We start from the raw sequence: 27,619 nt of genomic DNA on the forward strand, positions 1-27,619 counted from the left end.
GATACGCATGATGTCAGTCAATTGGCTATGTCTATACCACAGTTTGGGATTTAGTTGCAACTATCTTAAGTCCATGAGATGTAACTGTGGTTGATTTTTGGCTGAATTATCCCCCATTAATTTAAGAAGCCTAGCAACATGTAGAATTGAGAGCCAGCCTGGTGTAGTGGTTAGAGGGTTGGACTAGGAGCTGGGAGACCAGGGTTCAAATCCTCTCTTGGCCAGATGAAGCCCCCTAGGTGACCTTGGGCCAGTCACTGCCTCTCAGCCTAAACTACCTCACAGGGTTATTGTACATGGTTCTCTCCCTTAATCCCCACATCACCTTGAACTCCTTGGAGGAAAACGTGGAATATAAATGCCTTTTTTAAAAAAACAAAATTGCAGTCCAATTTGGGGATTGCAGTCCAATTTGATGGGCTGCACAGCTTTTTGGATTCTGCCCAGGTTGGTTTATTACTGACATTCACATTCATCAGAAAGCACACTTGTGTTGTTGTGAAGAAACCTAAGGACCTAAGTTAACTTTCTTAAAGTATCTTGTACCGCAGGTAAGCCTCTTCCCATTCCAGCCGATTTGCCTAGCCCACAATTTGTACCTCTCGAAACTGACATCGTCCTTCTGGAACGTTTGCCTCCTCACCTGAAACAAGCATATTCCATACCAGAACTGTAATAAAACAGCGGAAAAGAGCAAATTAAGAAGGCTCCGTACAAGAGTCTGATTGATTGGGGCCGATCTGATTATTTCCCTCTGCAGGTCGGATGTGATAGCTGTAAATCTCCAGATGATCAGTTTGCATCCAAGATCCGGGGGCAGCTGAGGTGTGAAAACGAGCAGGCAAAAAACAAAAGCGAGAAAAGCCAACAAGAGGGGGCGGCGGCGGGGGGGGGGAGGCCACTGAGTAAAATACTTTCACTCTTCACTGCTTATGACACTGGTCAATTTCATCCCTTTCTCGTGTTTTTTGTTTTTGTTTCTGGTTTTTTTAGGTAAGCACCTCCTTCACTTGGGTGCTTCCCCCACCTGTTCTCCCTCTCTCTCTCCTCAATTGACATTGCTTATGATTCAATTATAAGGCTAAAAGCTGAGCTGGCTGAGCAATGATCAATTATTAGTTGTCAGTAATAATGGCGAAGCATTCGATTTTGGTCCTGGCGTTCTGCAGGATGATCATTAGAAAATAAATCAAAAAGGGGGGGGGGACGGGAGGGGGGATAGGGGAGCTATCGACGGCCCGCTTAAAATAAGGGGGAGGTCATCTCTCCCGCCCCCTTTTCTCTCCCCCACCCCTCCTCTGTCAAAGTCGAGGGGCTGAAATGAACCGCTTGATCACAGGAGATTGATAGGGAAACAGGCAATTTCAGGAAACAATTTTCGTTGCATCTTCTGGGATGGCGGCAGAGCAAACTCCAAAGTCTCTCGTGGAAGTTTGATGTGCATCTTTGAAAGCGCCGAAGCTCCCATTTTTATTTATTCGTCTCTCTTTATACTGGAATTCTCCTGTCTGTTCAAGATACGGAGGTTGACATAGGTCTTTTTTTGCACAGTTAAGGTTAAATTCAGCACTGCAGAATAATAAATTTGTCCAACATTCCCCCAAAATCAGATATTGATATGGAGATTTTGCTTAACTGATTTCTCTCTCGGGCCACAACTAACAACACGCGGTTTTTTTCCTCCAAGTGCTAACATAACTGCGAAAAATATTTTACAAAATAATACTGTACAGTATATGTTTTCCTACTTTCCCTCCACATGGAGGTTTAACATGCGCAAAATTTTGTAAAGGCAACGTGGGATATTTTTGACATCTCCCGCAATGTACTCTGGAATGACTTCAGTAAATAAATGTCAATAAATTCTCCTATTTTTGCGCTGCGGCGGTGAAGAGTTAATTTGATGGCTTTGCGGGATTCGTGAGCGCCTGTTTCACGACGGAGGCGGTTGTAGAAACGCTTCGGTGGAAATGTGTGCAGTTTTGGGGTGTGCCTATTTTAAATTCAAAATTTGAAAATTAAATTTTTTTTTTATTATATATATGTGTGTGTGTGTGTAGATATAGATATGTTGATATTAATAACGTTTTTGACATTTTGAAGTCAACCGGAAGATGTCTTTCTCAGAAGTTGCTAGAGGCGCGTGGAAACTTAGAAGTGAAGTGTGTTTTCTACAAACGCCAGAAATCGCAGCTGGATTTTTCAAGACCGGGAAGCGGCGTAGGAAATCGCCCTCGGAAAATCAATGGGCTTTCCCACCCACCCCCTCTCTGGCCGCGGAGCGATGCCTTCATTATTAAACTCCGCGCGGGCTCTGTGCCTTTTTAACCCCTGAGCGGTAAAGGTTGCTCTGCCTGATCCCGAAGCGTAAGAACAATGATCCGGAGCAAAGGTGCGTCGCATTGCCTCTCTCCGCCGGCCTGAGCTGCAAATTATCCCCGTGTTTGCAGGCTCCTTCCAAGACTCCCTCCGCGCGATCGATCCCCCAGTGCGGCTGTCTCTCCTATCGCGGGCTTGATTTGCATTGAAGAGAGTGATCCCACCTTCACAGACCCTTCAGATCCTCAGGGTGAAAGGAGGAGGAGATCTTGGAGAGGGGGTGAAATCTCTTGCATTTTGCCATCTCCCTGGGGGATGGGGGAGGGGACCAGATCGCGGTCTTTACGTGTGTAAACACTTCCAACTCCTGTTCCAAGCAATGACGTTTAATTGAATGATTGCTCGCAGGATACAATAAAGGCCGATTCTTCTTTCTCCGTGAAAACAGCGCTGTTTTCTCCTAACACACAGCCCTTCACCCCCCGCCCTCCCTCCGAGCAACCCCCCCTCACCCCCCCCAGACATACCCTAAGCAAAAGGGAAGAAAAACCAGCAAGAAATAACCATCCTTGTAGTCCGAACGTAGGCATGTTTACTTGGAAGTAAATCGCACGGAATGCCATGGGCTTTCTCCCGAGGATGCCAGCACAGGATTTGCAGCCTTAAATTAAGCACTATGCAATTTCTTTTTGTTTCTTTCTTTCTGCTGGGAAATGATTAAAAAGAAAAAGCTCAACTTTCGCCAATTGCTTGTTTTTCACTTTAAATGGCTTTCTGCAGCTTTCTCATTTTTCTTGATAGTTTGGAGAGATCTCTTTCAAATAGATCGATATATGTATATATATTAATGGCCATTGTGAACTTTGGTCGTATTTTAAGCGCCCTGTCTGAATCAGAAATACACTTTTTTGGAAATTTTGTTTTGTCAGGTCTAGTAAAAAAAAAGAAAAGGTGCGATGTCAAAAGATAATTTCTCGTTGCATCCTATGGGGAAGAACTTTTGGGAAAGAAAAGAGGCGGTGCGGGGGAAGCAAGCTATTTGACAACAACACCCCAACCTTGTGTAATGTGGTTGCAAATGCGAGTTAATTTCCAGCGCGTCTCTAGCTTGCAAGAACTTGGAAGGGACCTAAAGACTTGCTTGGCCAAAGGCAATCCCGAATCGGGAAAGCGTACCGACCTGGTGTGTAAATAGGTGTATACACATTGTCTGCTCCTAAGAGTGTTGTGTCTAGGGAAACACACGGAGAACAACAGTATGTAAGTTTCTCCGCCGGTTGAAATTGACAAGGAGGAGAGAGGCGCGCCCAGGAGGACGAAGGTGGTGTCTGATTCCCTGCCCGAGTATATTCATCTCTGCCGAAGCATGTCTTTAAATATTCAGTGCAAAATAATGACATCCGAAGAGCGCGTTATTATCTTCATTTTTCAACATCTTCTCAAGCTGATGGCTCCGTTTGTCTTTTGATCAAACTCTTACTGTACCCAAGAAACCACTGTTGCGGGGGGGGGGGGAGAGACGGGAGGAGAAGCAGCGAGAAATATCGAGAAACACACACACTTCCAAGAGAGATCCTTGCAAGAGAGGCATCGCCCAATTCTATCCAATGGCCAACACGCCTTTATGCTTTTGGAGGTGCGCATCGCCTCCCACCCACTTGGTAAACGCTATCAGGGTTTTAGCTCTTTTAAATTAAAAGAAGCGAGGATTCTTTTTGGAATGGGGGTGGGGATGAAGACTGGGCCAACTGAGGAGGGCAATCTTTTCCTTCCACCCAGCCCCCCTCCCCCTTTTTTAACCGGCTCATTTGAAATTGTAATGAGTTGTATTTGATCAAGCGTCTGCTATTACAGAGAGTTTGTTAATATTGATACCAAGGGAAAGAAGTCGTTTCAATCACAGAGTAAATAAGCCGGAGGAGAGGGTGGGAAAAGAGGAGGAGGAGGAGAAGGAAGGAAGGGCGGAGTTGTGGCTGGGTGAGGAAAGAGGAGCGGACCTCTCCAAAGGGTTACAGGACCAGGATCCCAGTGTCAGCTCGGGGCTTAATGCGAGTTGAGAACGGATCGAAAATCTACTTTTTCTTTTAAATTGCTGCCGGGGGGCGTGAGAGAGAGGCTGGTTATTTTGTGTACGGGACAAGAGGGAGAGAGAGGCCCCCTACGAAAAACCTTGAGCACCCAGCGTTTTGGGGAACCGGTGCCCAAAGTTCTGGAGCCTGGAAGGCGCTGAGCATTTTTGAGGCTCGGATGGTTGCATGGCGGTTGTTGGTAGGAAGGGACCCATGGGTCCAGCCCCACATGCTTTGGCGTTGGGAGCCTGAGGCTGGATCAGGAGACGGGGAGAGATGACGGGTACCCATTGCGGATGCGCGCGCGTGTGGAATCCAGACCTAGACGGCTGTCAGTAGGCCGATTGCGCTACGCGGCCAGGTTAAGACGCCGCGTTTCCCAAAGCGCGCTAGGGACCTTTTAACCGGAGGATCGGTTCCATCTGTGCAAGCAGCGCAGCGCACAGGGCGATTCCCAACACAGTATGAACCGATCCCTCAAAAGCACACCAGATCGGGAGGGGAAATTAAGTTCGTAGGCTTTCCCTGCCCCATAATTTTTTTTTTTTAATCGTATAAAGTTATCCGTTGATTCGAATTGCCTGAACGCGGCCGTTTCAGGCTGCGACCCGCAAGTCACTCAATCCGGAGCAGAAGAGGCGCAGGCCGTTTAAGAGTTAAGCGCTTTGAGGATCGCCAGGTTTTCAACCCTCTTTTCTTCTTCTAGGCACAAAAGGGATCCTCTCCTCTCCTTTCCTGAAACACACGCCGAAGTTGTGGCTTTTAAAAAAATAAATAAAAAGCAGCTCTTTGCAGGAGTGGCAATGCTCAATGAAGGATGAGGGAAGGTGCAGATAATGGGAAGAGATAAAGAAGAGCCCGAGGGATAGCGAAGTCTCCTCTCGGAACATGTCCGGCACCATATATACAAACATCCCCCCCACACACACAAGACATACACAGTCCACATCAGTTTATTAGTCTTCTGCGATTTTAATAAAATCATCCCATTATTAACACTTATGGGAGAAATTCACATCAGATGATTAAAAGGTGGAAGGAGAGAAAGGTGAAAAATGAACAAGGCTAGGAAAGGGAGAAAAAGGAAGTTAAAGAGAAGCAAAGAAACTTTAGTTGCTCGGGAAGTGAGGGGAAATGATCAAAAAGGGAAAGTCAGTTAATATGTAACCAAAAGAGCACTTCAAAGCGCAATCCAATACACATGTATACTCAGAAGTAAATCCCACTGAGCTCAATGGGGCTTACGCCCGGGTAAGCAGGTAGAAGACGGCACAGCCTGTCAAACGAGTGGGAAGAAAGAAGAGCAAAGGAAAAGTGCAGCGTGCGGCTGTCGCCATCGCCTTTCCCCTTCGAGACCCCGCCCCCTTCCTCCCTGGCCCCGCCCCCTCCTCCCCAGGATTCCGCCAGGGAGACAAGCCCGGTCGTTTCCGCCACCAACCTCGTCCAGCCGCCTGCTCAGGGTGATTGACGCCGCTCTCAGCCAACGCCAGCCGCAGCTGCGGGGAAGCGGCCCCGCCCCCTTGGCCGCCGCCACCGCCGGGCGAGCGAGCGAAAAAGTTTGCCGCGATTGTCCTGGGAGGGCGCGAGGCTTAAAGGGCGAGCGGGCGAGCTTCCTCTTTTCAGCACCCTTCGGGGCCCGTGATGGATGGCGAGGAAGGAGGGGCGCGAGGAGGAAGGGGGAGGGAGCAAAGGTGGGAGTTGCTAAAAACACACACACATACCAAAATCCAAGAAATGGAACTTTTCCCCTTTTCTTGTTTTTTTGCGGCGGCATTAGCCAAAAGACATCCATACAGAAGAGGAGACCGGAGATGATTTACCAAAGGTATTACTGGGTTGGTTTGCTTCGAAAGTCCTCAAATATTGCTCTGAGACCGAAACTTTAAAATGACAGCTATCCATGAATCGGTGCTATTTGTTCCAGCGTGGGCGATGGCGAGGCGATGGGGGCAGGAGCAGAGATGCTTCCTCGACCCGTCTCCCCACTTCTCTGTTGCTGCCCTCGTCGCCTCTCAGGACCAACCCCCCAGTTCCCGAGGTCTTAACGAAGTGGAGACCATCACTCGCCTTTTGCCTAAACCACTTTTCTTTCTTTCTTTCTTTTGCATCAAAAGAAAGCCGAACGCTCTTCTAACAAGATACGATCCTTACTCGGAAGTAAGTCCCCCTGAAGCCCGGGAGGCTCCCGAGAGAAAACATGCAGGGTGAGATCGGGTCAGTTTTTTCAAGAATAAGACCCTCCCCCCTCCCCAGGATCCTGCGATGCCATGCACACTTACCTGGGAGCAATCCCCATTGCAAACAGTGGGACTTACTTCTGAGTAAGCAGGGCACAGGATTTAAACCCACACTTTAAAGTTGGCTCAGATAGGATAACATGGAACACTTAAAAGTTGGCTAAAATAGGATAACATTTCCCACCCCCCCTTGGGAAAAAAAGAGAGGAAAGTGGGGGGAGGGAAGCAAAACTCCTGGAACGGGAGGAAGCATCCCCAGCCAAAGAGAGAGAAAAGTTGTGGGGGGTTGGAGCGCATTCCTATAGTAACAGGAGCGGCGTGCTCAGTCCCAGCTGGTTGCTAAGAGGGTTAAAAACTGTATCCAAACAGCTTTTCTGGTTAGGCTGGGGAAGGTGGAGAGCGCGCGAACGGGGGGGGGGGGGGGTGGAGAGAGCGAGGGGGGGCGGAGCGGGTGGAACCCTTGCCACATGGGCCGGCTCATTGGGCGGGAGCGGCGGAGAGACAAGGGTCTCCAGCAAATCAGCGGCTAATTGATTAAGGCGAGCTCGTTTGAATAGAGCTGGTCCTGTGCCAATCGCCTTTCAAAGAGCCCCCTGTATGATTAATCGCAATGCATTATTGATAATCACAATTATAGTAAGACACATGCGCGGTGCGCGGAGGATCGGGCAAGCGGGAGGAGGCGGGAGAGGGAGGGGAAGCGCCAGGAGGAGGAGGAGAAGGAGGGGGGCCAGGCTCGATTTCCGTAATTTTGAGAAGATTTTTTTTTAGTAATTTTTTATTCTGCCCCAGCTGATGTTTGCGCCAGCATGTCGCGGAGGAAACAGGCGAAGCCGCAGCACTTCCAAACCGACCCCGAGCTGGCCTCGAGATCTCAGCGCAATGGTGAGCTTTTTTTTTTAAAGGGGGGTGAGCAGTTGCGTCCTGTTGGGGTGGCTTTTTTTTAAGGGAGGGGGGACCTTTTTTTAAGAAAAAAAAGGAAGAAATCGCTCTCGCTCGCTCTGTCCTGCGCGCGATTTCCCTCACTTCCGACCCATAGAACACTGATATATGTCTATCTCTTTCTTGTTAAAGCGATTATGGATCCCCCCCACAAACAATCGGAACAAACTTACCTTCGGGGTTAGAGACGGTGGAGGGATGAGAGAGAGAGAGAGAGAGAGAGAGAGAGAGAGAGGCAGAAAGAGAGAGTCAGAGAGAGACTTTGGAAGCAAGAGCGTGAAGTTGATCAGCTGGAGTTGTGACTTCTTGCGGATGGTTCGAGTCCTGGGTGGTTTCCTTCCTCCTCTCTTCCCGCCCCCCTCCTCAAGCCCCGTCGCTGCCCTCTGTGTGGATCTTTCCCTCGCTGGATCGTTTTCGATCTGGCAAGCGGAGACCGGATCTCTCTCAATTAGCCGCACCGCCCCCCTTCCCTGAACACGCACGCTGCCACTCGCACGTTGATCGGAAGCGGAGTTGGGGATTTCTCTTTCCCCACCTCCCCTTTGGGGAAAGATGCGCAGGACCTTGACGCCCCCCCTTCTCTTTCAAGGGGTGCATCTCTGGGGGCCTGAATCTTAAAATAAAACATCGTTTATCCAAAGATCTCTCCCCCCATTTTTTATGGAGTCTCTTTTCGGCTTCCCTTCCCAGCCTTGCCTGAGAGAGCTGCCCTGGAATATTACAACTTTCCCCCCTCCTCTCTCCAACGTGAATTTTAGAGGAAGTTAAAAAGGGGTTGTTGTTTTTTAATCCCACGTTTTCCAACAGCAGGGGTAGGTGGGGGGTTGGCAGCGCCTCCTTCGCTCCCGGCTGGCCCCGATGGGTGAGTGAGAGCGAGGTCTCCTTTTCCTGGCACCCGGCGCGATGCACTCCTTCCTCTTTCGTTTCCTTCATCCCCCTCTCCTCCTCGGCGTGCCCAGCTGGCCGGCTCAGCTTCTGCTCCGCCGGGCTCCACTCTCGCGTTGAATTTTCTTATCGTCGCGGCGGATCTGTGTTCGAGTTTGTCCCTTTCGGCTATGATTGCTTTGGGGGGGGGGTGTATGCCAAAGGTTCTTCGGCGCGCACGGGAGACTTTGGCGATCGTGGGAAATTTCCATTTAAAGTGGTGTGCGCGCGCGCGTATCTCGGTATGTGGCGGCTTGCCTTTTAATGCCTTTGGTATTGATAATGCGGGGGGGGGGTTAGAAAAGGGGCCCCCTTTTTTACCTGTGCAAACCGGGTGAGTTTCTGAATTTGGGGAAGGGGGCGGCGAAGCCCGCGAAGAGGCCTGTCGCTGGGTGCATGGATCATCAGCAGAAAGTGGGGGCTTGTTGTGGAAAGCCCCGAATCCAAAGGAAAGTTTTCTTTTCGATGCCAGGCTTGTCAGTTTCTCCTGCGGGCAGAGGAGGAGGGCACAGCAACGTGTCTCTTGCTCCAAAGTTGTTTTGTGGGGGTTTTTGGGGGGGTGGCAGAGGCGTTTGGGGGTGCGCTATGCTCAGATCGTCAGCAGGAGATGCAAAGTTCTCCGTTTGTTTTTAGCAGAGGAAAGTGAGGGGCGAGAAGGCACTGGGGCAAACCTAAGAACGGAGAGCGTCCCTGCGCGACCCTCCGTTCCTCCTCCGCCGAAGCAGCAATGGAAGGTGGCCGGGATCGTTAGGGGAGGATGGCAAGAGAGAGGAGGATGTTTGTGGTCGGAGTACTTTTCCCAAGGAGGCTTACTCGGGAGTAAACCTTTCTTGAGTTCACGGCACTTCTAGAAGTGCGAATTGGATTGTGGTAATTCGTATTTCGTGCGTGTGTGTTTTGGAAAAATCTTTTTCATCTCCTTCAATTTCTATACACAACAGATAATGCTCGTGAGTTTGTCAGTGGATTCAGTGTCCGCATGTAAAGTATGCAAAATGCGTGGTTGCTTTACACTTTTTTCCGTGGGGAGGGGGGTTGAGAGAGGCTGTAAAAAGAGAGAAATTGGTGGTGGTGGAGGATGGCCTGCTCTGCCCAGCTCTTTTTTAAGACGTGCAGTTAGGGTGGTACTTCCAAGGACAGTGGGCAGCCTGATAAAAGCTGACTCTAAAAATCTACACAGAAGGATGGTGACCATGTTGTGTTTCCAATAATACAGATTGTATAGAAAGAATATATATATATAGCGTGGGAGCTCTTCAATTTGATTTTATTTTTTTGCAAGGAAACAGTCCTAATCCTCCTTTTTAACAACTCTTCCTGCCCTCCCCCTCTCGCCTTCACACACATATACAAACACCCTGCACGTTTCCAGAGCAAATTTCTGTCTGTCTTAAGGGATTTGGCCAGGGGGGTGATCTGCAAGAGTCTGTGTGGAGTGAGTCACCAATAGAAGCTGTGCCTCTCCCACAGTCCCATTTAAACCCCCAGCTTAGTCATTAAAAGTAGCAGTCAACAGACAAGCCCCCTCTAGCCCCCGAACCTTTCAGCATCACCCAGATCAGGGCAGCCAGTGCGGAAGGCATGGAAGTTCTTTCATTTGTCCTTTTCATGCCAGCTTTATGCCACCACCCCACTTTTTTTCTTTCTTTTTTAGTATTTCTCCCCGTTTCCATCAGCTACCATATCCCCATCCCTCATCCCCCCCCCCTTTTGTACTGAAGAGACCTTAGAAAAGTTCGGCAACAAATTGTGCCAAAGGAACTGCAAGCAAGTTTCTATTTCCCTGGAAATAAAGTATCCCTTGGTGGTTTTATTATAAGGCAACTTATTGGCAACTTAAAAAAAACAAAAACAAAAATTCATGTCCTATCCTTTCTCAAATTCTTGACATGCATTGGAATTCTTGTAAGAAAACTTCTTGACCTTCTTCTTTCGACTTTGCATGAGTTGTTGTCCCTTCAGTTTATTATCTAATCTCTCTGCTCAGAAATTGGTCAGGCACATATATTTTGCAACTTCATTTTTCTGCCACCAACTCCAGGTTGAAATTTCAAGAATATACTGTAGATCGCTCCTTCTTCTTTTTATCTTTATTTCTCTACAATAGCTCTAAAAGAAGAACTTTGTGGTCTTCAAGCTGGGATAGGAATAAGCAAATTTATTATCTTTACCTTGTTGGATGCAAGAGAGGGGACTGCTTCCCCCCCACAAAAATAAAAAAATCTACTACTCTTTGATAGGTCAAGGCATCTTCGATTTGTGAAGACCTAGCCAGCTACATTTCTCCACCCTCTATATTTTAGTCTCTGGATTCGTTTTCTTTGTACGCCTCTTCCAAAACCACCCTGCTGCAGAGTTAGGGAGGAAATTCATCTTAGGGAGTTTTCATGCCTGTTGCTAACTTGATGTGCTTAAAATAACTAGATTTCATCAAAGCACAATGATACGAAGACAATACTGGTCCAGCTCTTTTTAGTCACTAGCTCACTTGTATTAACTATATAATGCAAGCCTGTTTTTCTCAACCCCCCCCCTTTTTTGCTAGTTCATTGTTCTTCGGGAAAGCATTTGTAAGAGTTAGCATTTCTAACAGCTATCTTAGTCTTTCTTCTTCTCCCCCCCTCCCCTTCCTTACTGGTAATAGATTTAGGTTATGGCTCCCTTTACATGCTTGGACAATAAGTTTGACTAAGTTGCCTGGAGGCTATATTTTGTAATAGTGTTAACAGGATTGAGTGTTGTAATAATATTGGTATACAATGGTGTTGCTAAAGCCTTCAATACGGACAGTTTCCTTCACTATATGACCTATATTTTGATGCCCTAAAATTGTACACAGCCTTTCATATATGTATAAATATATATACGCATGCACAGACACACATACACTCTTATCAAGCTGAGATTAGGCAGGGTAATTAAAAGCTCAGGAAAGCACGGTGTTTTCTATCACTGTTAATCTAGACATAATTGCTGTGAAAACAAATTATATATCTTACAAATAAAATGTCATAGAATTGCCCATTTAGAGCTGGTTTCATTTTCTGGTTATTTCCGCACCCCCCTCTAGTAATCTGTTTTAGAATTCAGATCTCAGAAATTTCTCGACCTGCAGCTGTCTTCTCTTATTTATTTAAAGAAACACTTGCCCTTCTGTGGCCTAGTTTTTATCCATCTTTTCTTGAGAATTTTATACAGGTACCTTTTCTGACACTTTGCTATTAAAACTTCTGCTGGCCTTTTCTCATTCTTTTCATTTGTGCTGCTGAAAAAATTAGGAACGGTTTTGGTGCTGTTGGGCGAAAAAAAATTTCCCCAACAGTGGAAACGGTAGAGCAAACATCTGGAGTTCCAGACATAAATTGTATTCAACAAGTCATTGGCTGCTGTTGGGGAAAATATACAGCTGAAGAGTTGCTTCTTCAAATTTAGGGTTCTAATCTTATCCTCATTTACCTGAGACTAAGCCTTTTTCAAATTCAGTTTGGCTTGTTTTTGAGGATACATGTGTGGGATTGCACTGCTGTCTAAGGTTTCTAGAATACTTGTTACATTTCGAGTTGGCTGTATACTCCCCCCCCCCCTTTAAGCTTTTTTTTTTTAAGAGGGTAATGGCCTAATCTTAACACAGAAGCAGTATTTCTGGAGCAGAGTTATTCAGACTATTGCAAAGACTGGGACAGAAGGATAATCCAGAGGATACAAGGTGCTAACAATTCCCTTTGGGCATGGGAAACACAAACTCTGGGATTCATAGTGAACTATTAACCTACCCTGACTATCTACACATTTGACATAATTATCCAAGTTATAATGAATTACATTTTCAATTAACACCATTTGAAATCAGGCTTGCTGAACAATGGTCTCTCTCTCTCTCCCCCCCCCCCCTTTATTACAGGATAAGGCATTTCTTTTCAAAAGACCGAATTATTTTTGGACAATTGCGTATGTACTTACATTTTAACAAAATAGAATATTTGAGACGAGTCCAGCACAGGCAGAAATGCTAAGAATAATTCATGAACGGCCCTCAGTACTTTGATTCAGAAGTAAATCTTGTTTTAAATGAATGGCAATTGCTTTTGTACAGATGTGTTAAAGTTGCAGTAATACAATCAGTGTGAAACAATTTTGAGAGTCTGGGGTTGTGTTCGCGAAATATCGTCCTTTGCCCCTTTCCGAGCTGCATGTTTTGCATCCCGTCCTCAGAAACCTCATTTAACTTTTGTGCAATCACTTCCAAAAGTAGCTGTTTCAATAGATTGTCCTTTCCTTTTCTCCCCGTTTGACTCCTGATAAAGATCCTTTCCAGAAGGGTGGACTTCTTAGGTGTAGAAACATCCTTTTTGTTGATCACTGTGGCAAATCGTATCAGCTGGAGAAGGGAGGGGAGAGATGCAATAAATTGATAATAAGCTGGTGGAGGGTGATTGTGGGAAGAAACTTCCAGATAACCGCTGGTAAAGGCAACCTGAGAGAGGGCCCCAATCAATGCCTCTTCTACCTTTTCCAAAAGTGGACAGTGATATCTCAGCTATATATATATATTGGTCCTTTTTCGGGGGGGGGGGGGGAGCCAAAAAGCAGACTTGTCTCCCAGCAGTGTCTTTGCTCAGAGGGCTATTAGTTGGGGATGTTTGGCCAATCCGTGCTAGGGGGAAACCTCGAAGTGTTTGGATGTTTTAACCTTTGCCAGCCTCCTTCCAGTCAAAGGTGACAAAGTTCAGATCACAATATGCAGTTCAATATCTTGCCGGTGACCCCCAAATAGAGTCTTACCAGGCGCTTAGCAGGAAGCTGCTAGTTTATTTTAGCTTCACCTTATCAGCCTCGCTGCTTTTGCTAACTCTTATTCCCTTGTCACCCCCTTGGACGCCAGACCCCCAAAGAGGGGATTGACAGCCAGTTGCCACAGCGCCTTTGCCTCTCCCCCCCCCCCCACTCCAAACAACAGGGATTTGGTTTCTTGTTCCTTTGCCAATGTTTGCATAGCCAAAGTTTAGATATTGCTTCTCTCCCCCCCCCCCCCACCTCTCTTTCCCCTTCTCTTTAGTTTCTCACTGGAACAATGAAACTGCTCTCAACTTTTTGGGAGAAACTGTTGCAGCAGGAACCCCACCTAGTGTTCGTTTTGATTCAACCATAGGAAAGTGTTTTTTTATTTTAAGTAGCTACGTAGGTAGGTCCGTCTCCCGGCTTTTAAAAATAGAAATGCTCTTAAACAGTGGAAATCAATTAACAATTGGGTTAATTGAAAGGCGCGTCTGTGTATTTGATCTCGGGTGGAAGAATCATTTTCTGAGGGGTTTCAAAGGGATGGTGGCAATAGTTGTTTGCTAGTTGTTGTAGGGAAGGACGGAAACTGTTGGGGAGAGAGGGTATATATTCTTAATATATTGCCCCTATAATGCCTCTACTAATGTTTGAATATAAATACAGCTGTGATTCCCCCCCCCAGCTCATTTTTAAATTATGAGAAGGAAGAGACTACGATTGGCCTTGCTTTGCATATGTATATGCTAACTTATCTATAAACTTTATTCTTGTAATGGAAATATCAATGTGAAGTTGTTCTGTGAATGTTGAGAAATGCATTCTAAAGAATATTTATTCATAAAGTGGAAAGGCCTTGTTCAATCTCATTGCTTTGCAGATAGACACTTAGAGTGAAAGGGGTTGCCTCTCTCCCAAGATTTGTGGAAGATGACTGAATGTTTGAATTTTTCTTCTGAGGTTTTTGCCTCAAAGCAGTTCAAAATTTCTCCCTTTGGAGAAAGCAATCAAGTTGGCATGAATAGTTAAGGTTGGCAGCAGAATTCTTGCAGTTTTTGTAGGAACCTATTGATCCTGCTCTTGACTGGTGGATGTAGGCCTTGGAAAGCAAAGTTCCCTGGGTGGCATTTTTCCTTTTCTGTTTTAAAAAATAGGCATCTGCTGTTGAAACTTCATTTTCTTATAAATACATCTTGATATAAATACATCTCTTTGAATTTTTCATTTCAAAAGTGCTGCCTGCAGATATATTATCATGCTTCTTTTTAACAAGATCTATAAAAGATTAAATCTTTCTGTCAGGTGATAGGCACAGTTGCTTTGGTTCATCATGTCGCCAATTACTCTGATTAAAAAGCCGTTAAGGAAACACTGCCTTAATTTTTGTTTCATTTCGGGGTTTTGTTTTTTTGAAAAAAAAATATGACTTTAAATTAGTGGAAGCTGCTTTAAGCTGTAATGTATTTCAGTTTCTGAAATTTCTAAGCATGTTTTAATGAACCTGAGAAGCAATTGTGAATTTAGGTTATTCCTGATTAGCACGTGAGCATTTTCCCCTGTGTGTGCCAAACAGTGGTAAGAGGAGACAATGCCAGTGTCAGTTTTACAATATTTAGCATGCACATATCAAATTTGTTGAGGAAAAAATAATCACTAGGTATTAACGCTGGGGAAATAAAGTTTCCTTAGCGTACGTCTTTTGGTACAGGTTTTGCGAGTAAATCTCATAGTTTTGTTTCTTCTTAACTTGGCCCTTATGAGTGCAGTATAATATTACTTTATTTTTTAAAAAAGCGATGGGTACTTTAAATCCTGTAACTGGAACGTGTTGTGCTGAGCATTGCAACTTAAGGTAGCGAAAGAATAGCGAGCGCTGCAACTTGACATGGAGGACATGTGTTGCATTTTGTGTGCAGTGAAGTATCAGGCAGGTAAAATAACAGGGCCTTTGTAAACCAGGATTATAATAATCTACTGCAAGGGTGAAGAAAGGGAATTGGAACAGGTTTTAATTTTCAGTACAGGCGTGCTAAATATTTGAAGCAAATCCACTGTCATGTGTACAATTCATCAGTTGGTTTTCTGATTTCTCTCTTCTCTCCCCCCCCCCCCCGCAAGTTATTTAGTTTTGAATCTGTCATTATTTGTCTAAGCACAGCTGACCAAGCAAAACCATGTTTTAAAGTGGGCTTTATGTTTTGATAAATGTGATCTGGTTGAAAAGTATTTTCGACTGAATGTGGAGCTTAATAGAACATGCTGACATAATAGTTTTAATGCATTTTGTTGAAAATGTGTGAACAAACAGAATAGCTTTTGTTCCTTCATAATTGGCTGTAAAAGTAGATGGAAACATCACCATTACATATGGAAATGTGGAAGAGAGAAAGGAATAACATTTTCGGTCGGCTATATTCAGAATTGGATTCCCTGGTTTTAAAATAAGCATCTAAAATGGATGCCTCATTTGAAATTAGTTGTCAAAATACAATGCTCTAAATGGAATGTTTGTCACGATGGATCTATATATTTTATTCTGCATGAAACAGGGAAATAACTAAAGCAGTGTATGCAAATAGACTGCATTTAATATTTCGCCTTACCTTTTTTTACGCCCATGAAGCGAAGTACCAAAATTGCAGCCTTAATATGCTAGGATGTGACAAGAGGCAGGGCGACCAAATATTATTATTTTAAAATGGATTGATAATTATCCTTTCCCAGTAAAAACTTTTGTAGAGGGGTATCCATTTTTTTTTTTAAAAAGAAAATAATGCAAAGACTGTATGGCATATTTGCCCCATAGTATATCTTGAAACGAGTTCATTTACTCTTCTGTATAAATGTAGAACTCTAAAGTATTTGTTGTTTAAGGAAACCAAGTGCAGTTCTTTTTCTCTCTCGGTGGGTCCAATGGCTGTGTAAACTTGGATCAGTTTTAACTTGTAAAAGCAAACCCTTCTTCACCCCCCCCCCTCTTTTCCCAGGAACTTTTAATGTTCGTTTTCTTCTGAGATTTAATTTGGAAGTCATGGAAACTACCTATTATCTGATTTTAGTGTTGCAGCAAAACAGGCAGGGAGGTAATCCTTGAATTAAACGAGCTCCCCCCACCCTTCCCTGGCTTTCTAAATTGACCACACACAATCTGTACAACCAAATTCTGTGTCCTCATGCTGAGAAAACAATAGGGAACCATCCTTTCTTTTGAATAAGATCAGCTAGTTTGAAGTCAGAGGCTTCTTCTTCTTCTTTTTGTAACGATTAATTTACAAATGGATCTCAGCGATAAGAAAAGGGAGCAACCAGTGATAACAAACATGAAATGAAAGGGGGTTCATCTAATGAAAGGTTCCGAGTTATCTGCTAAACAATTGACAAGAGTTAAAAGCAAATAGTTTTGATATGCACTCAGACAAGGGAGATTGCAGAGGGTTATCAACCTTAACAACCCAGATTGATTTCTTATTGTATAGAAACATTTTCTCTTAACAGCTCATCTTCTCCCCCCCCCCTTTGATGGTTTCTCTCCCCCCCCCTTTCCCAGAAATGTAAAGTTTTTAATGCTGCTTTTATAGATATGAGGTCATACTCTGATCTAATCTCCATGGTTGTAAAGTACAATGACTGCAGGCAGTTGTGGGATCTTGTATACTCACAATGGGGTTACCCAGAGATTTACACTGGTACCACTGAGGTTAGAATTGGCATCATAAAAGGCAACTTAACACCCCGATCCTAAGGACATTTAGTTGGATGTAAGTCCTAAGCGTTCTTATGAAGAAGTCGCCACATTGAATTCACTGGGGCTTACTTTGGAATAAGTGTGGAAATCTGTGCTGGGGACCTGCAGTTCTGGATGAAGCAATTGACTAGCAAATTAAAAAATGCATAACATGTTGAGGGCGACTTAGGGGCTTGTGGAGCTATATAGCAGAGTGGAAAGGACTCTGCGGTCTTCAAGTAAGCATCATAAGTAGGATTAGGCAACAAATGCTTGATTGTGAAAATATGAATATTATTCTTTGACAAGGGATTTCTCATTTTTTTTCCATTTTATGTGTAACAAAGGCTTTAGATGCTGTGGGGTGAACTTTGGAAGGGAAAACCAATGCTTTGTAGGAGGATCAGAGTTAGCTCTGAGTTATGCAGGAATGGGAAAGCTAGCTTGTTTGTTTGTTTCTCGTTCATGTCAACCTGAAGCTTGGGCGATATGTGCTCCCCCACCTCACCCTTCTCTCCCCCCCCCCCCATTCTTTCTTGTCAGCAACTGATTGGGACCTTGAACGACTACAAATTAGTTTAGTGACGGGGTGACTGTCACTGATATCTTTGAATCGGTTGAGGATGAACAAGGTTGACGGGGAGCTTGAGAGTCTAATGAGTCCTTCAAATGCTTGATTTGCCACTCGGTGGACAACTAGGCAATAAGCAGTATGAAACATTGGAAATCAATACCTTGCTATGGAATTTCATTATGCCCCAATGTCTTTGGTTCATACTATTTTATCTTTTGATGGATTATCTGGAGGAAATGATCATCTGAGACACAGGTAGCCATAAAAAGCACCCCTTGTACAGTCTTAAAAATCAGTCATGGGCAACCTCTGTGAAGTCACAATATTGATTTTTTTCCACATGTATGGCCAGTCTTGGTCTGTCTTGGTAGTGGGAGAAAGTGGCAGATCTCACCAAAACGTCTTGGAGGGAGAAAGAAAGATGCAATGCAAGGCCTACAGGTTTCTTCTCTGGTGCTTGAAGCCATGCACTGTTGCTAGGAAGCGATATTTACAGGCTAGGGAAGCGGGACACACAATCCCTAGATGGAAATTTGCATGCTCTTTCGGTAGCTTCCAGCACCCCAATTCTGGCACCAGTACTGACTGCCTGAACCTCCCACCTTCCTTTGCAGACCCAGTTTAAGGCTGTTATATGCATGCTGTGTGCAGTATTCCTTTACTCTACAGTAGCCTGACCTGATAACATAAAAACAAGGCTAACAATGGAGGAAAAATGGAATGAATCAACAATGTTGTGCTGAATACAAACATAATCAGCCACAACATGTGAAATGGTGCCTGGTGCACTAAACGGCACTCTTCGTTTCGGCCGCCTCCATGTGTGCAGAAGTCAAATTGCACCTTTTGCCCCATCTCATCCAGAAATTTAATTTCTAGGGATCATCTAGAAGGGGCCTGAGAGTTTAGGCCAAATGTAGTCTACAAACTGCCCTCCAGATGGACTGCAACTCCTATAATCTCTGACTATTGACCATGACAACTGGGACTGATGGGAGTTGTAGCTCAAAATATTTGGAAGGTGCCACATTGGCTACCCTTGCTTTAAGACCATGTGGCTGCAGATTGGCTTTTTTTTTAAGTCACTCATGAAATAGGGAAAGCAACTTATTTATCATGGACAGGTACCAGAAATATCAGGGAGATCTTGGGGACAGAAGCAAAGAGTGTAGGAAAGTGAAGGGGTGGTTGAAGACTAAGCAGGAAACCTTTTTGAGATAGGTGCGCTCTAGCAAATCTTAACATCGCCTATCCTACAGACCAGATTTGTGTTTCTGCTCAGTTGCTAATCTTGCTCTTTTTCTTACCCCCCTCCCTTTGCCTTGATGTTTTAGGAGACACGCAGAAGGGTCAAACAAATCGAACCACCAAGGCGAAGGATGCCCACGTCTGTGGCAGATGCTGTGCTGAGTTCTTTGAACTATCGGATCTCCTGCAACACAAGAAGAACTGTAGTAAAAATCAATTAGTTTTAATTGTGAATGAAAATCCTGTTTCTCCTTCTGAAGCCTGCCCTCCCAGCTCCCCTACTGATAATCCTGACGAGCAGAGGAATGACACAGTTAATAACATGGATCAAGTAGACCGCAGCAGCCATCCTGAGCATAACAACAAACTTGACAAAGAAGAATCCATGGACGTGGAGGCTTCCGGCGTTAGTAACGGCACTAGCGGCAGTTCCCAGAGCGCCAGCGATAGCGTTGTGAGTGGTAACTGCTCCACCATGGGTACCTCAGCTATCACAACCTCTCTACCTCAAATAGGGGACCTGACAACGCTAGGCAACTTCTCGGTCATCAACAGCAACGTCATCATTGAAAACCTTCAGAGCACGAAAGTGGCGGTCGCCCAGTTCTCGCAGGAAGCGCGGTGCAATGGCGCCTCGGCTGGCAAGCTGGCCATCCCTTCCCTCATGGAGCAACTGTTGGCATTGCAGCAGCAACAGATCCACCAGTTGCAGCTGATTGAACAAATTCGTCACCAAATATTATTGCTGGCTTCGCAGAACGTGGACCTGCCAACGTCTCCCAGCCCCTCTCAGAGCACGTTACGAACATCTGCCAACCCCTTGTCCACGTTAAGTTCCCATTTATCCCAGCAGCTGGCTGCGGCGGCTGGGTTGGCACAAAGCCTAGCTAGCCAGTCTGCCAGCATCAGTGGTGTGAAGCAACTGCCCCCTATACAGCTACCTCAGAGCAATCCTGGCAACCCGGCAATTCCATCCAGTAGCGGCTCATCTCCAAATATTAACCTATCTGCAGTGGCAATTACGGCACCATCCTCTGACAAAGGGGCTACAAATGCTGGTGGCCCGCAGCTTGGCAGCCCACCAGTGACAGCGGCGTCCTCACCAGTTTTTGCAATAAGCAGTTTATTAAGCCCTGTATCGAACCCTCTTCTACCTCAACCCACCCCTAGCAACTCTGTGTTCCCCAGTCCTTTGTCCGGTCTCGGAACGCCTGCAGAGGATTTGAGCTCCTTGGCTGCCCTGGCCCAGCAAAGGAAAAGCAAGCCCCCCAGCCTGGCCACCTTCGAAGCGAAAAGTGCTTCAGACGAAGCATTCTTCAAGCATAAATGCAGGTTCTGTGCGAAAGTGTTTGGGAGCGACAGTGCCTTGCAGATCCATTTGCGTTCTCACACCGGGGAGAGGCCGTTCAAATGCAACATCTGTGGAAACCGGTTTTCCACCAAGGGGAACTTAAAAGTCCACTTTCAGCGTCATAAAGAAAAATACCCTCACATTCAAATGAACCCGTACCCAGTGCCAGAGCATTTGGACAACATTCCCACAAGCACAGGTATCCCGTATGGAATGTCGATACCACCCGAGAAGCCTGTAACAAGCTGGCTGGACAGCAAGCCAGTGTTATCCACTTTGACGACATCAGTTGGCCTACCGCTTCCTCCCACAATTCCGAGCTTGACCCCTTTTATCAAAACAGAGGAGCCTCAGCCTATTCCCATCACTCACCCTTCATCTAGTCCCCCATGTTCTGTGAAAAGCGACTCTGGCTCCATTGATCCTGCTGGGAAAAACTCCAACGGGCATTTAGTTGAAGGGGAGGCGGGCCCCTTGCTCTCCTCCAATGACAAGCCAGAGGAAAGCACCCAGATGCCCAGCGCCTCTGCTAGTCTTAACAGTTCTGTAACCTCACCGGCAGCAGATTCAGGTTCCATCAATGTGGTCACTTTCACCAATCCACTGATGCCTCTCATGTCGGAGCAATTTAAGGCCAAGTTTCCATTTGGGGGGCTGCTGGACGCAACGCCGACCTCTGAGACCTCCAAACTGCAGCAGCTAGTGGAAAATATTGACAAAAAGGCAACCGATCCCAATGAGTGTGTCATTTGCCACCGAGTTCTTAGTTGCCAGAGTGCTTTGAAAATGCACTATCGCACACATACTGGTGAAAGGCCCTTTAAGTGCAAAATCTGTGGCCGCGCCTTTACGACAAAAGGAAATCTCAAGACCCATTACAGCGTTCACCGTGCCATGCCCCCGCTGAGAGTGCAACACTCCTGCCCAATCTGCCAGAAAAAGTTCACCAATGCCGTTGTGCTACAGCAGCACATCCGGATGCACATGGGCGGACAGATACCCAACACACCTGTGACAGAAAACTATCCCGAGTCAATGGAGTCTGACACAGGGTCTTTTGATGAGAAGAACTTTGATGATCTGGATAACTTTTCTGATGAAAACATGGAAGACTGTCCCGACAGCAGCATACCAGATACCCCGAAATCCATTGATGCATCTCAAGATAGTTTATCATCTTCCCCATTGCCACTGGAAATGTCAAGTATTGCTGCTTTAGAAAATCAGATGAAGATGATTAATGCGGGGCTTGCTGAGCAGCTTCAAGCAAGCTTAAAATCTGTTGAGAATGGGTCGGTGGAAGGGGACATCATGACGAATGATTCGTCATCCATTGGTGGCGATATGGAAAGCCAAAGTGCTGGGAGTCCTGCTATTTCAGAGTCTACCTCTTCCATGCAGGCCTTGTCCCCTTCCAACAGCACGGCTGAGTACCACAAGTCGCCGTGCATCGAAGAGAAACCACCAAAAATGTTACCGAACGATTTTGCCAACGGTTGGCCTCCAGCCCTTGCAAACGGTGGTGCTTTGGATTTGACGTCTGGCAACCCCGAGAAAATGATTAAGGAAGAGTCCTTGAGCATGCTGTTTCCTTTCCGAGACAGAGGCAAGCTGAAGAACACAGCCTGCGACATTTGTGGCAAAACGTTTGCATGTCAGAGTGCCTTGGACATTCATTACAGAAGTCATACCAAAGAGAGACCATTTATTTGCACAGTTTGCAATCGTGGCTTTTCCACAAAGGGTAATTTGAAGCAGCATATGTTGACACATCAAATGCGAGATCTACCATCACAGCTGTTTGAACCCAATTCAACCCTTGGCCCCAATCAGAACTCTTCGTCAGCGATGCCCGCTAACTCCCTCTCGTCTCTGATAAAGACGGAGGTTAACGGTTTTGTACACAGCGCTCCTCAGGACAGCAAAGAGATGTCGCCTGCCCTGGTTCCTTCGGGGCCTCTGCCACCTTCAGCTACATCGCCAGTCTTGCTTCCGGCTCTCCCCAGAAGAACGCCGAAGCAGCACTACTGCAACACGTGTGGGAAAACCTTCTCGTCCTCCAGCGCTTTGCAGATCCATGAAAGGACTCACACCGGAGAGAAGCCTTTTGCCTGCACTATATGTGGAAGAGCTTTCACAACAAAAGGCAATCTTAAGGTACTTCCTTCCCCACCTCTATAGTCATAATATTCTGGCTTGCTTTTGGCATCAAATTGCACTTGACATATTTGGGCCTGGTTTGTGCATAACCATGGTTTATTCAACAAACCACAAGTTTTCCCACAGATGATCAAAACAAGCCACCTCTTGTTTCTGTTTTCCAACTGCTGACTTATTCCTTTGTAGTTTGGTTGAGTGCCTTGGGTGGTGTGGTCAAACAAACCATGGTTAAGGGAAGGGTGCTGGGTTAGCGCAGTAAGGCCAAGCAACAGTTAAAAGAAACCAAAGTTTGTAAGCCACCCATGAGTCATGGCTTCAGATTCAGGTTTGTTGGCAGGAAACAAATCAAACTGAACATGCTGGGCAGGGTTCACACATGACACTACACCATGGTTTAATAAATTATGGTCTAGCATTGTGTGTAAATTGGGCATTTGCATTTCATGCTGTGCATCCTGTCTTTTGTCTGCAGTCTCCAGGAGAGCTCCACATTTTTTACATGGCAATCCTAAACCCTTCCTGTACACTGATACTCCCATGTAAATTGTGAATGGAATACACTCATTTTCACATGTATGGAAACCTGGGCCAAATTGTGTTTTGTAGCACGTGTTCTTAGATGGACCTCTTCAATCCTTTTATGGTTCTGTGATGCACATACCCAGCAATGGTGCTTGCTGCATGCAATGGAGGGGCATTGCCCTCAGATTACTGATACCTGATGGCAAATCAGAGCAGGAAGCTCTGTTTTGGGGACTGATGCTAAGGCAAAAGCTGTGTGGGGTGTCAATATGTGTGTATGACTATACCATGTGTTACCCCATCTACTTATAAAGAGAAGGATTAGTTTGCTTTCCCCAGGACTTTCAACTATGATTTTTGGGAAATGGGAAAGGAAGGGGGAAAGCTTCTGCTTCTGCTGAAACTCCAGGTTAGAAAGGTAATCTGGGTATTGCTTCCATCAGTCAGAAGATAAGGCTCCCAGACCTCAATATCCTTCATCCCTACTGTTTTTGGATATGATATCAATGGTGTCAGGTGCCTGGTGGAGCAGAAGGCAGGGAGCTCAACAGGAGATGCTGCCAGAGCCGATGACTGGCAGAGCCAAGTAATTCTAGTTTTGTCCCCGTCTTCCTCCCTGTTGAGTTTTGTAAGGGCAACACCGAGATTAAAGAGTAGGAAGGTGACAGGCAGTGTCCCAGATTGGCCTAGTGGACCAGCCTCCACTATGCTATTTATTTCTTTTAAAATATTTATAGGTTGCCTTTCCAGATGAAGGCCACTCAAAGCAGCACACAACAGTATTCTGCGCAGTGAATTTCTTAATCTTTTTCCTCATTTGCCAAAAATGTTTATTTCTTTTCTCATAACCCAACTTATTCTCCTACATTACCCATGGGAGTGTGCCAGTGTTAGAAAATAAGATATATAATCTAATCACCAAATGGCACCTTAAACCTAGGTTACAGTCACCACAATGAATTGTCTAGGTGTCATTCCCCCCACCCCAATTGATTTTTTAAATCACCATTATTATTTCATTTCATTTGGTTACCTATTTATATTTCATAGAACAAATCTCAATGTGGTTTAAAATACATTAAAACATCAGATAAAACAATCCAGAATAAAACAAATACAAGCTTCAAGAAAAATATTTCAAATCCTTCTCTTAGTGACATTTTGCTTTCCCCAGTCACCACCTGGTATCCAGAGATTTCCATGTGGTCGCAATTGCACCCACCAAACACACCTGGTGCCTGGCTAGTTTCTAACACTGGAGTGTGCATGTGGCTTCTAAGTCATCACCTGTCTAGGCACTAATCACCTTAGCTTTAGCAAGATGATGGCTTCCTGTGCTTCCACCTCAGGCTGCACCCAGGAATGTATTCTCAGTTCCTGGCCAATTATTTCCATGCATAACAGCTAGAAGCATATTTGCATACATCTGTGTTAGTCTAATCACTGTTTTGTGTTTTCAAACTTCATTCCCCCCCCCCCACTCTTTTTGGTGAATACAGAATTTTATAGACTCCCCAATTAAAGACACTCAGAAAGTGTACTTTGTATATATACTCAGAACAGCAAAAGAATCCTCTCGTTACACTTAAATTACTCTTTTCGTAATGTTAAAGCAGAGCACCACAAAGTCCTAAATATGAGCAAGATCCTAGCTTTAATTGCAAATCTAGCTTATGTTTCTTACTGGCATGTGTTGAAAAAGCAAATGTGCTTCATTTATATAACCAGTGCTCCCCCCCCCCCTAAAAATAAATGTTTAGGGGTACTCTCATTTTCCTACTCATATTGAAATACTGCCCTCAGTGAGGCCAAACTTAAGTTCACAAAATGTTTAGGGGTATGCGTACCCGTGCGTCCCGTCCCCCCCAGAAAAAAGGACTGTATATTACACCGGTGAAGCACTTTCAAATGCGCATCTCCCCTCCACCCCCTGCCAATGGTCTTTCCCTCTAGAGATTTTTTGCAGAGGCGATACAAGATGAATAACTACTTTCAGGGCATCCGGCCTGCACATGTTAAGCTCTCCAATGAGCAATTAGTGGAGGACATTTTCAACCATTTTAACTGGACATTTATAGGGGAAAGGGGTGTCTAATAAAGTAGTTGGCATTGTGATGGCAGTGGGTGGCGAAAATAGATCGAACTGTGCAGGCCACGCTAAACAAAACACATTTAATAAAAGCGAGGGGTTGTAAAGTCCATCTTGTAGGCAGGAGAAACTTAGGCTGTTAGTTGAACCAGATGAGCTGTCGTTGGTTATTGATTAAAAAGAGGAATTTTAACCTTTTAGCCTTTCGCATGGCCTTCTAGAATGGGAATGGTCAATGTCTGTATTCTAGGAAGGGGGGTACACGCACACATTGCTATCCAGGCAATGATCTGAGGAATGAAAGTGTATATTGCAGCATAAAGGGCTCCCCCGCAAAGTGGTTAAGCTCCACAGTAGAGCTGGGCGGTGCTCTGTTCTGGCATCAGAACCCAGGTGTAGCATGCCCAGCAAACAGGTACTTCAATGGTTCTCTTGCCTCTGAAATCCCAAAGAATGATGTCTCATTAAAGGTGTGAACTAGCTCTATTTTTGCACAACTTTCAATGTTGTTTCCCCAACCCCCTTCCTTGGCAAGTGCAAAGCGTAGGCGGGCTGTTTGAACCTTCCTCTTGGTGTTTGCTTGCTGCCTCTTTTCCCTTCCCACCTTTACTCAGTCACAGAACTTGAGGGAAATCTGGCAGAGTTCCTACATGGTCCAGACACAAACCAGAGCCAATCCTACATAGCTTCAGCAAGGTGCCTATGTCATACATCCTCAAACTAGGCTTAGGGAAAACTGAGGTGCCATAGGCTGCCCGCAGCCTGCCAGCTAACCATCTATCTGCTATAGATTAGGGGTGGGGAATCTCAGACCCAAGGCCCAAATATGCCCTGCCACAGGACATAGTTATATCCCTACTTCTCAAGCCATAACCCTCACCAGCATTGCTTGGTACCACCTTTAGGGCTTGTTTTTGCTTGGCTAGAATGTATCCTTGCTCTCTGATGATGCCCCTCACTTGCCTGGATTGAGAACCAAGAGAGAGAGAGAGGTGTGTGTGTGTAGAAACTTGCCCACTTTGCAAAACTGTGCATATATTTCTTTATATCTCCACCCACTTTGGTCTCTGGCTTTTGGCCCCTGGATAGTTGCCTAGAAGGGCATGTGACCCATGGGCTCAAAAGCTATTCCCCACCCCTTCTGTAGACAGCAAGAACCAACGATGGAGATGCAGTGTTTTCAGGTATTTTTGACGGCTGTGAAAATAACGCCTGCCGCTGCTAACCAGTCTCTCTTTCAGGTTCACATGGGGACGCACATGTGGAACAGCACACCTGCCCGGCGAGGCAGACGGCTTTCTGTGGATGGCCCCATGACTTTTCTCGGAAGCAACCCTGTAAAGTTTCCAGACATCTTTCCAAAAGAGTTGGCCGTGAGGTCGGGAAATGGAGATCCGTCCAGCTTCTGGAATCAGTACGCCGCGGCTCTCTCCAACGGCTTGGCGATGAAGACGAATGAGATCTCGGTCATTCAGAATGGTGGCATCCCTCCAATTCCTGGGAGCCTGGGCAATGGGAGCAGCTCCCCGATTAGCGGCTTGACGGGCAGTCTGGAGAAGCTCCAGAACTCAGAACCTAACGCGCCTCTAGCTGGTCTGGAGAAAATGGCAGGCAGCGAGAATGGGACTAATTTCCGCTTCACGCGCTTTGTGGAAGACGGCAAAGAGATTGTAACCAATTAGGACACGTGTTACGAACATTCCGGCAGATATTGCAACCTAAGGTTGTGCAGGTTTTTGTTTTCTTTGGAAAGTTGGGGGGGGTGGGGGCGAATTGACAAAGTGACATTAAAAAAAAGACATTCTTTTGTACCCTGTTCGACATCTAGAGTTCTAAAAACAGCTTATTTATTAGTGATATAACTTTTTTTTTTTTTTTGCTTTGCAAACACATGCAAGCATTAACTTTGGTCTTCTGTATTTTGAACTAAATACTAATTGACTAGAGTGCTGTAACATTTATGGCAATGCAAGTCTGTTCAGCTAGGTGGTCTCGTTCTGGCATTTAACTTATTTTCTATATCCAGTTTAACATGAACTTTTTGTGGGGGCGACACAGTGCCTCCGTAATCCATTTCTCCCACCCACCCATCACCCCTCCCCCTCGTAACAAAAAGTCTGTATATGTGTATACTTCGATCCCGATGGGAAAAAGAGATTTATCGGCAAATACGTTGTTTAATTCTCCAAACAGATTTGCGCACAGGATTTGAAAATGGACAATATAAAATTCAACTATATGCATCCTCCACAACAGGCTCGATTTGTTTTTTGGTTTTGAAATTTTTATTCTAAAATTAAAACAGCTTTTTTTTTGGTGGGGAGGGTGTGTGCGTTAAGACTTAACTTTCTCCCTCCTTTTTGAATTGTCCTTCATACTGTGCTTGAGGTTTTTGGTTTGTTTTGTTTTTTTACTGAAGTTGTCTTAGATGTTAATAAGTTTCTGTACAGTAAACAAGCAAGCAGATGATTAGAGGAGGTCCAAAAATGCTTTTGGTAGTTTGAAACGTTTTGCCTTGTAGGTATATTCACATAGAGGGAGAGAGAGAGAATGGGGTGGAAAGTGCTGGACATTGTGCTGCTATAAAAAGCATCTTGATCAACCTTCCATGGACAAATTCAGATGCTCCTGTATATACAATGAGAAATCTCGAGTTCATTAAAATGTACATATGTTCCCCATGA

General features: G+C 45.3%; 1 protein-coding gene across 2 annotated transcripts; it reads left to right on the forward strand.

Moving 5' to 3' along the window:
- On the forward strand, positions 1 to 27,619 carry SALL1 (spalt like transcription factor 1). 2 transcript variants are annotated; one of them, XM_083451822.1, is made up of 4 exons: positions 1 to 6,213; positions 7,418 to 7,510; positions 18,900 to 22,321; positions 26,177 to 27,619. In XM_083451822.1, exons 2-4 carry the CDS (start codon positions 7,435 to 7,437, stop codon positions 26,615 to 26,617), a joined length of 3,939 nt encoding a protein of 1,312 aa, XP_083307948.1. In that variant the 5' UTR covers positions 1 to 6,213; positions 7,418 to 7,434; the 3' UTR covers positions 26,618 to 27,619. The 2 variants fall into 2 exon arrangements, with proteins under 2 accessions (XP_083307948.1, XP_083307949.1); XM_083451823.1 differs by lacking the exons at positions 1 to 6,213; positions 7,418 to 7,510 and adding an exon at positions 8,411 to 8,429.

The sequence above is a fragment of the Podarcis tiliguerta genome (genome assembly GCF_965153285.1).
Source record: "Podarcis tiliguerta genome assembly, chromosome: 8".
Taxonomy (NCBI): domain Eukaryota; kingdom Metazoa; phylum Chordata; class Lepidosauria; order Squamata; family Lacertidae; genus Podarcis; species Podarcis tiliguerta.

What these genes read in the sequence shown, in the direction of transcription:
- SALL1 (XM_083451822.1), top strand. Translation starts at nt 7,435, where the DNA reads ATGTCGCGGAGGAAACAGGCGAAGCCGCAGCACTTCCAAACCGACCCC. An exon ending in CTCGAGATCTCAGCGCAATG is followed by an intron (nt 7,511 to 18,899) that starts GTGAGCTTTTTT and finishes TTGATGTTTTAG; the next exon opens with GAGACACGCAGAAGGGTCAA. An exon ending in CAACAAAAGGCAATCTTAAG is followed by an intron (nt 22,322 to 26,176) that starts GTACTTCCTTCC and finishes TCTCTCTTTCAG; the next exon opens with GTTCACATGGGGACGCACAT.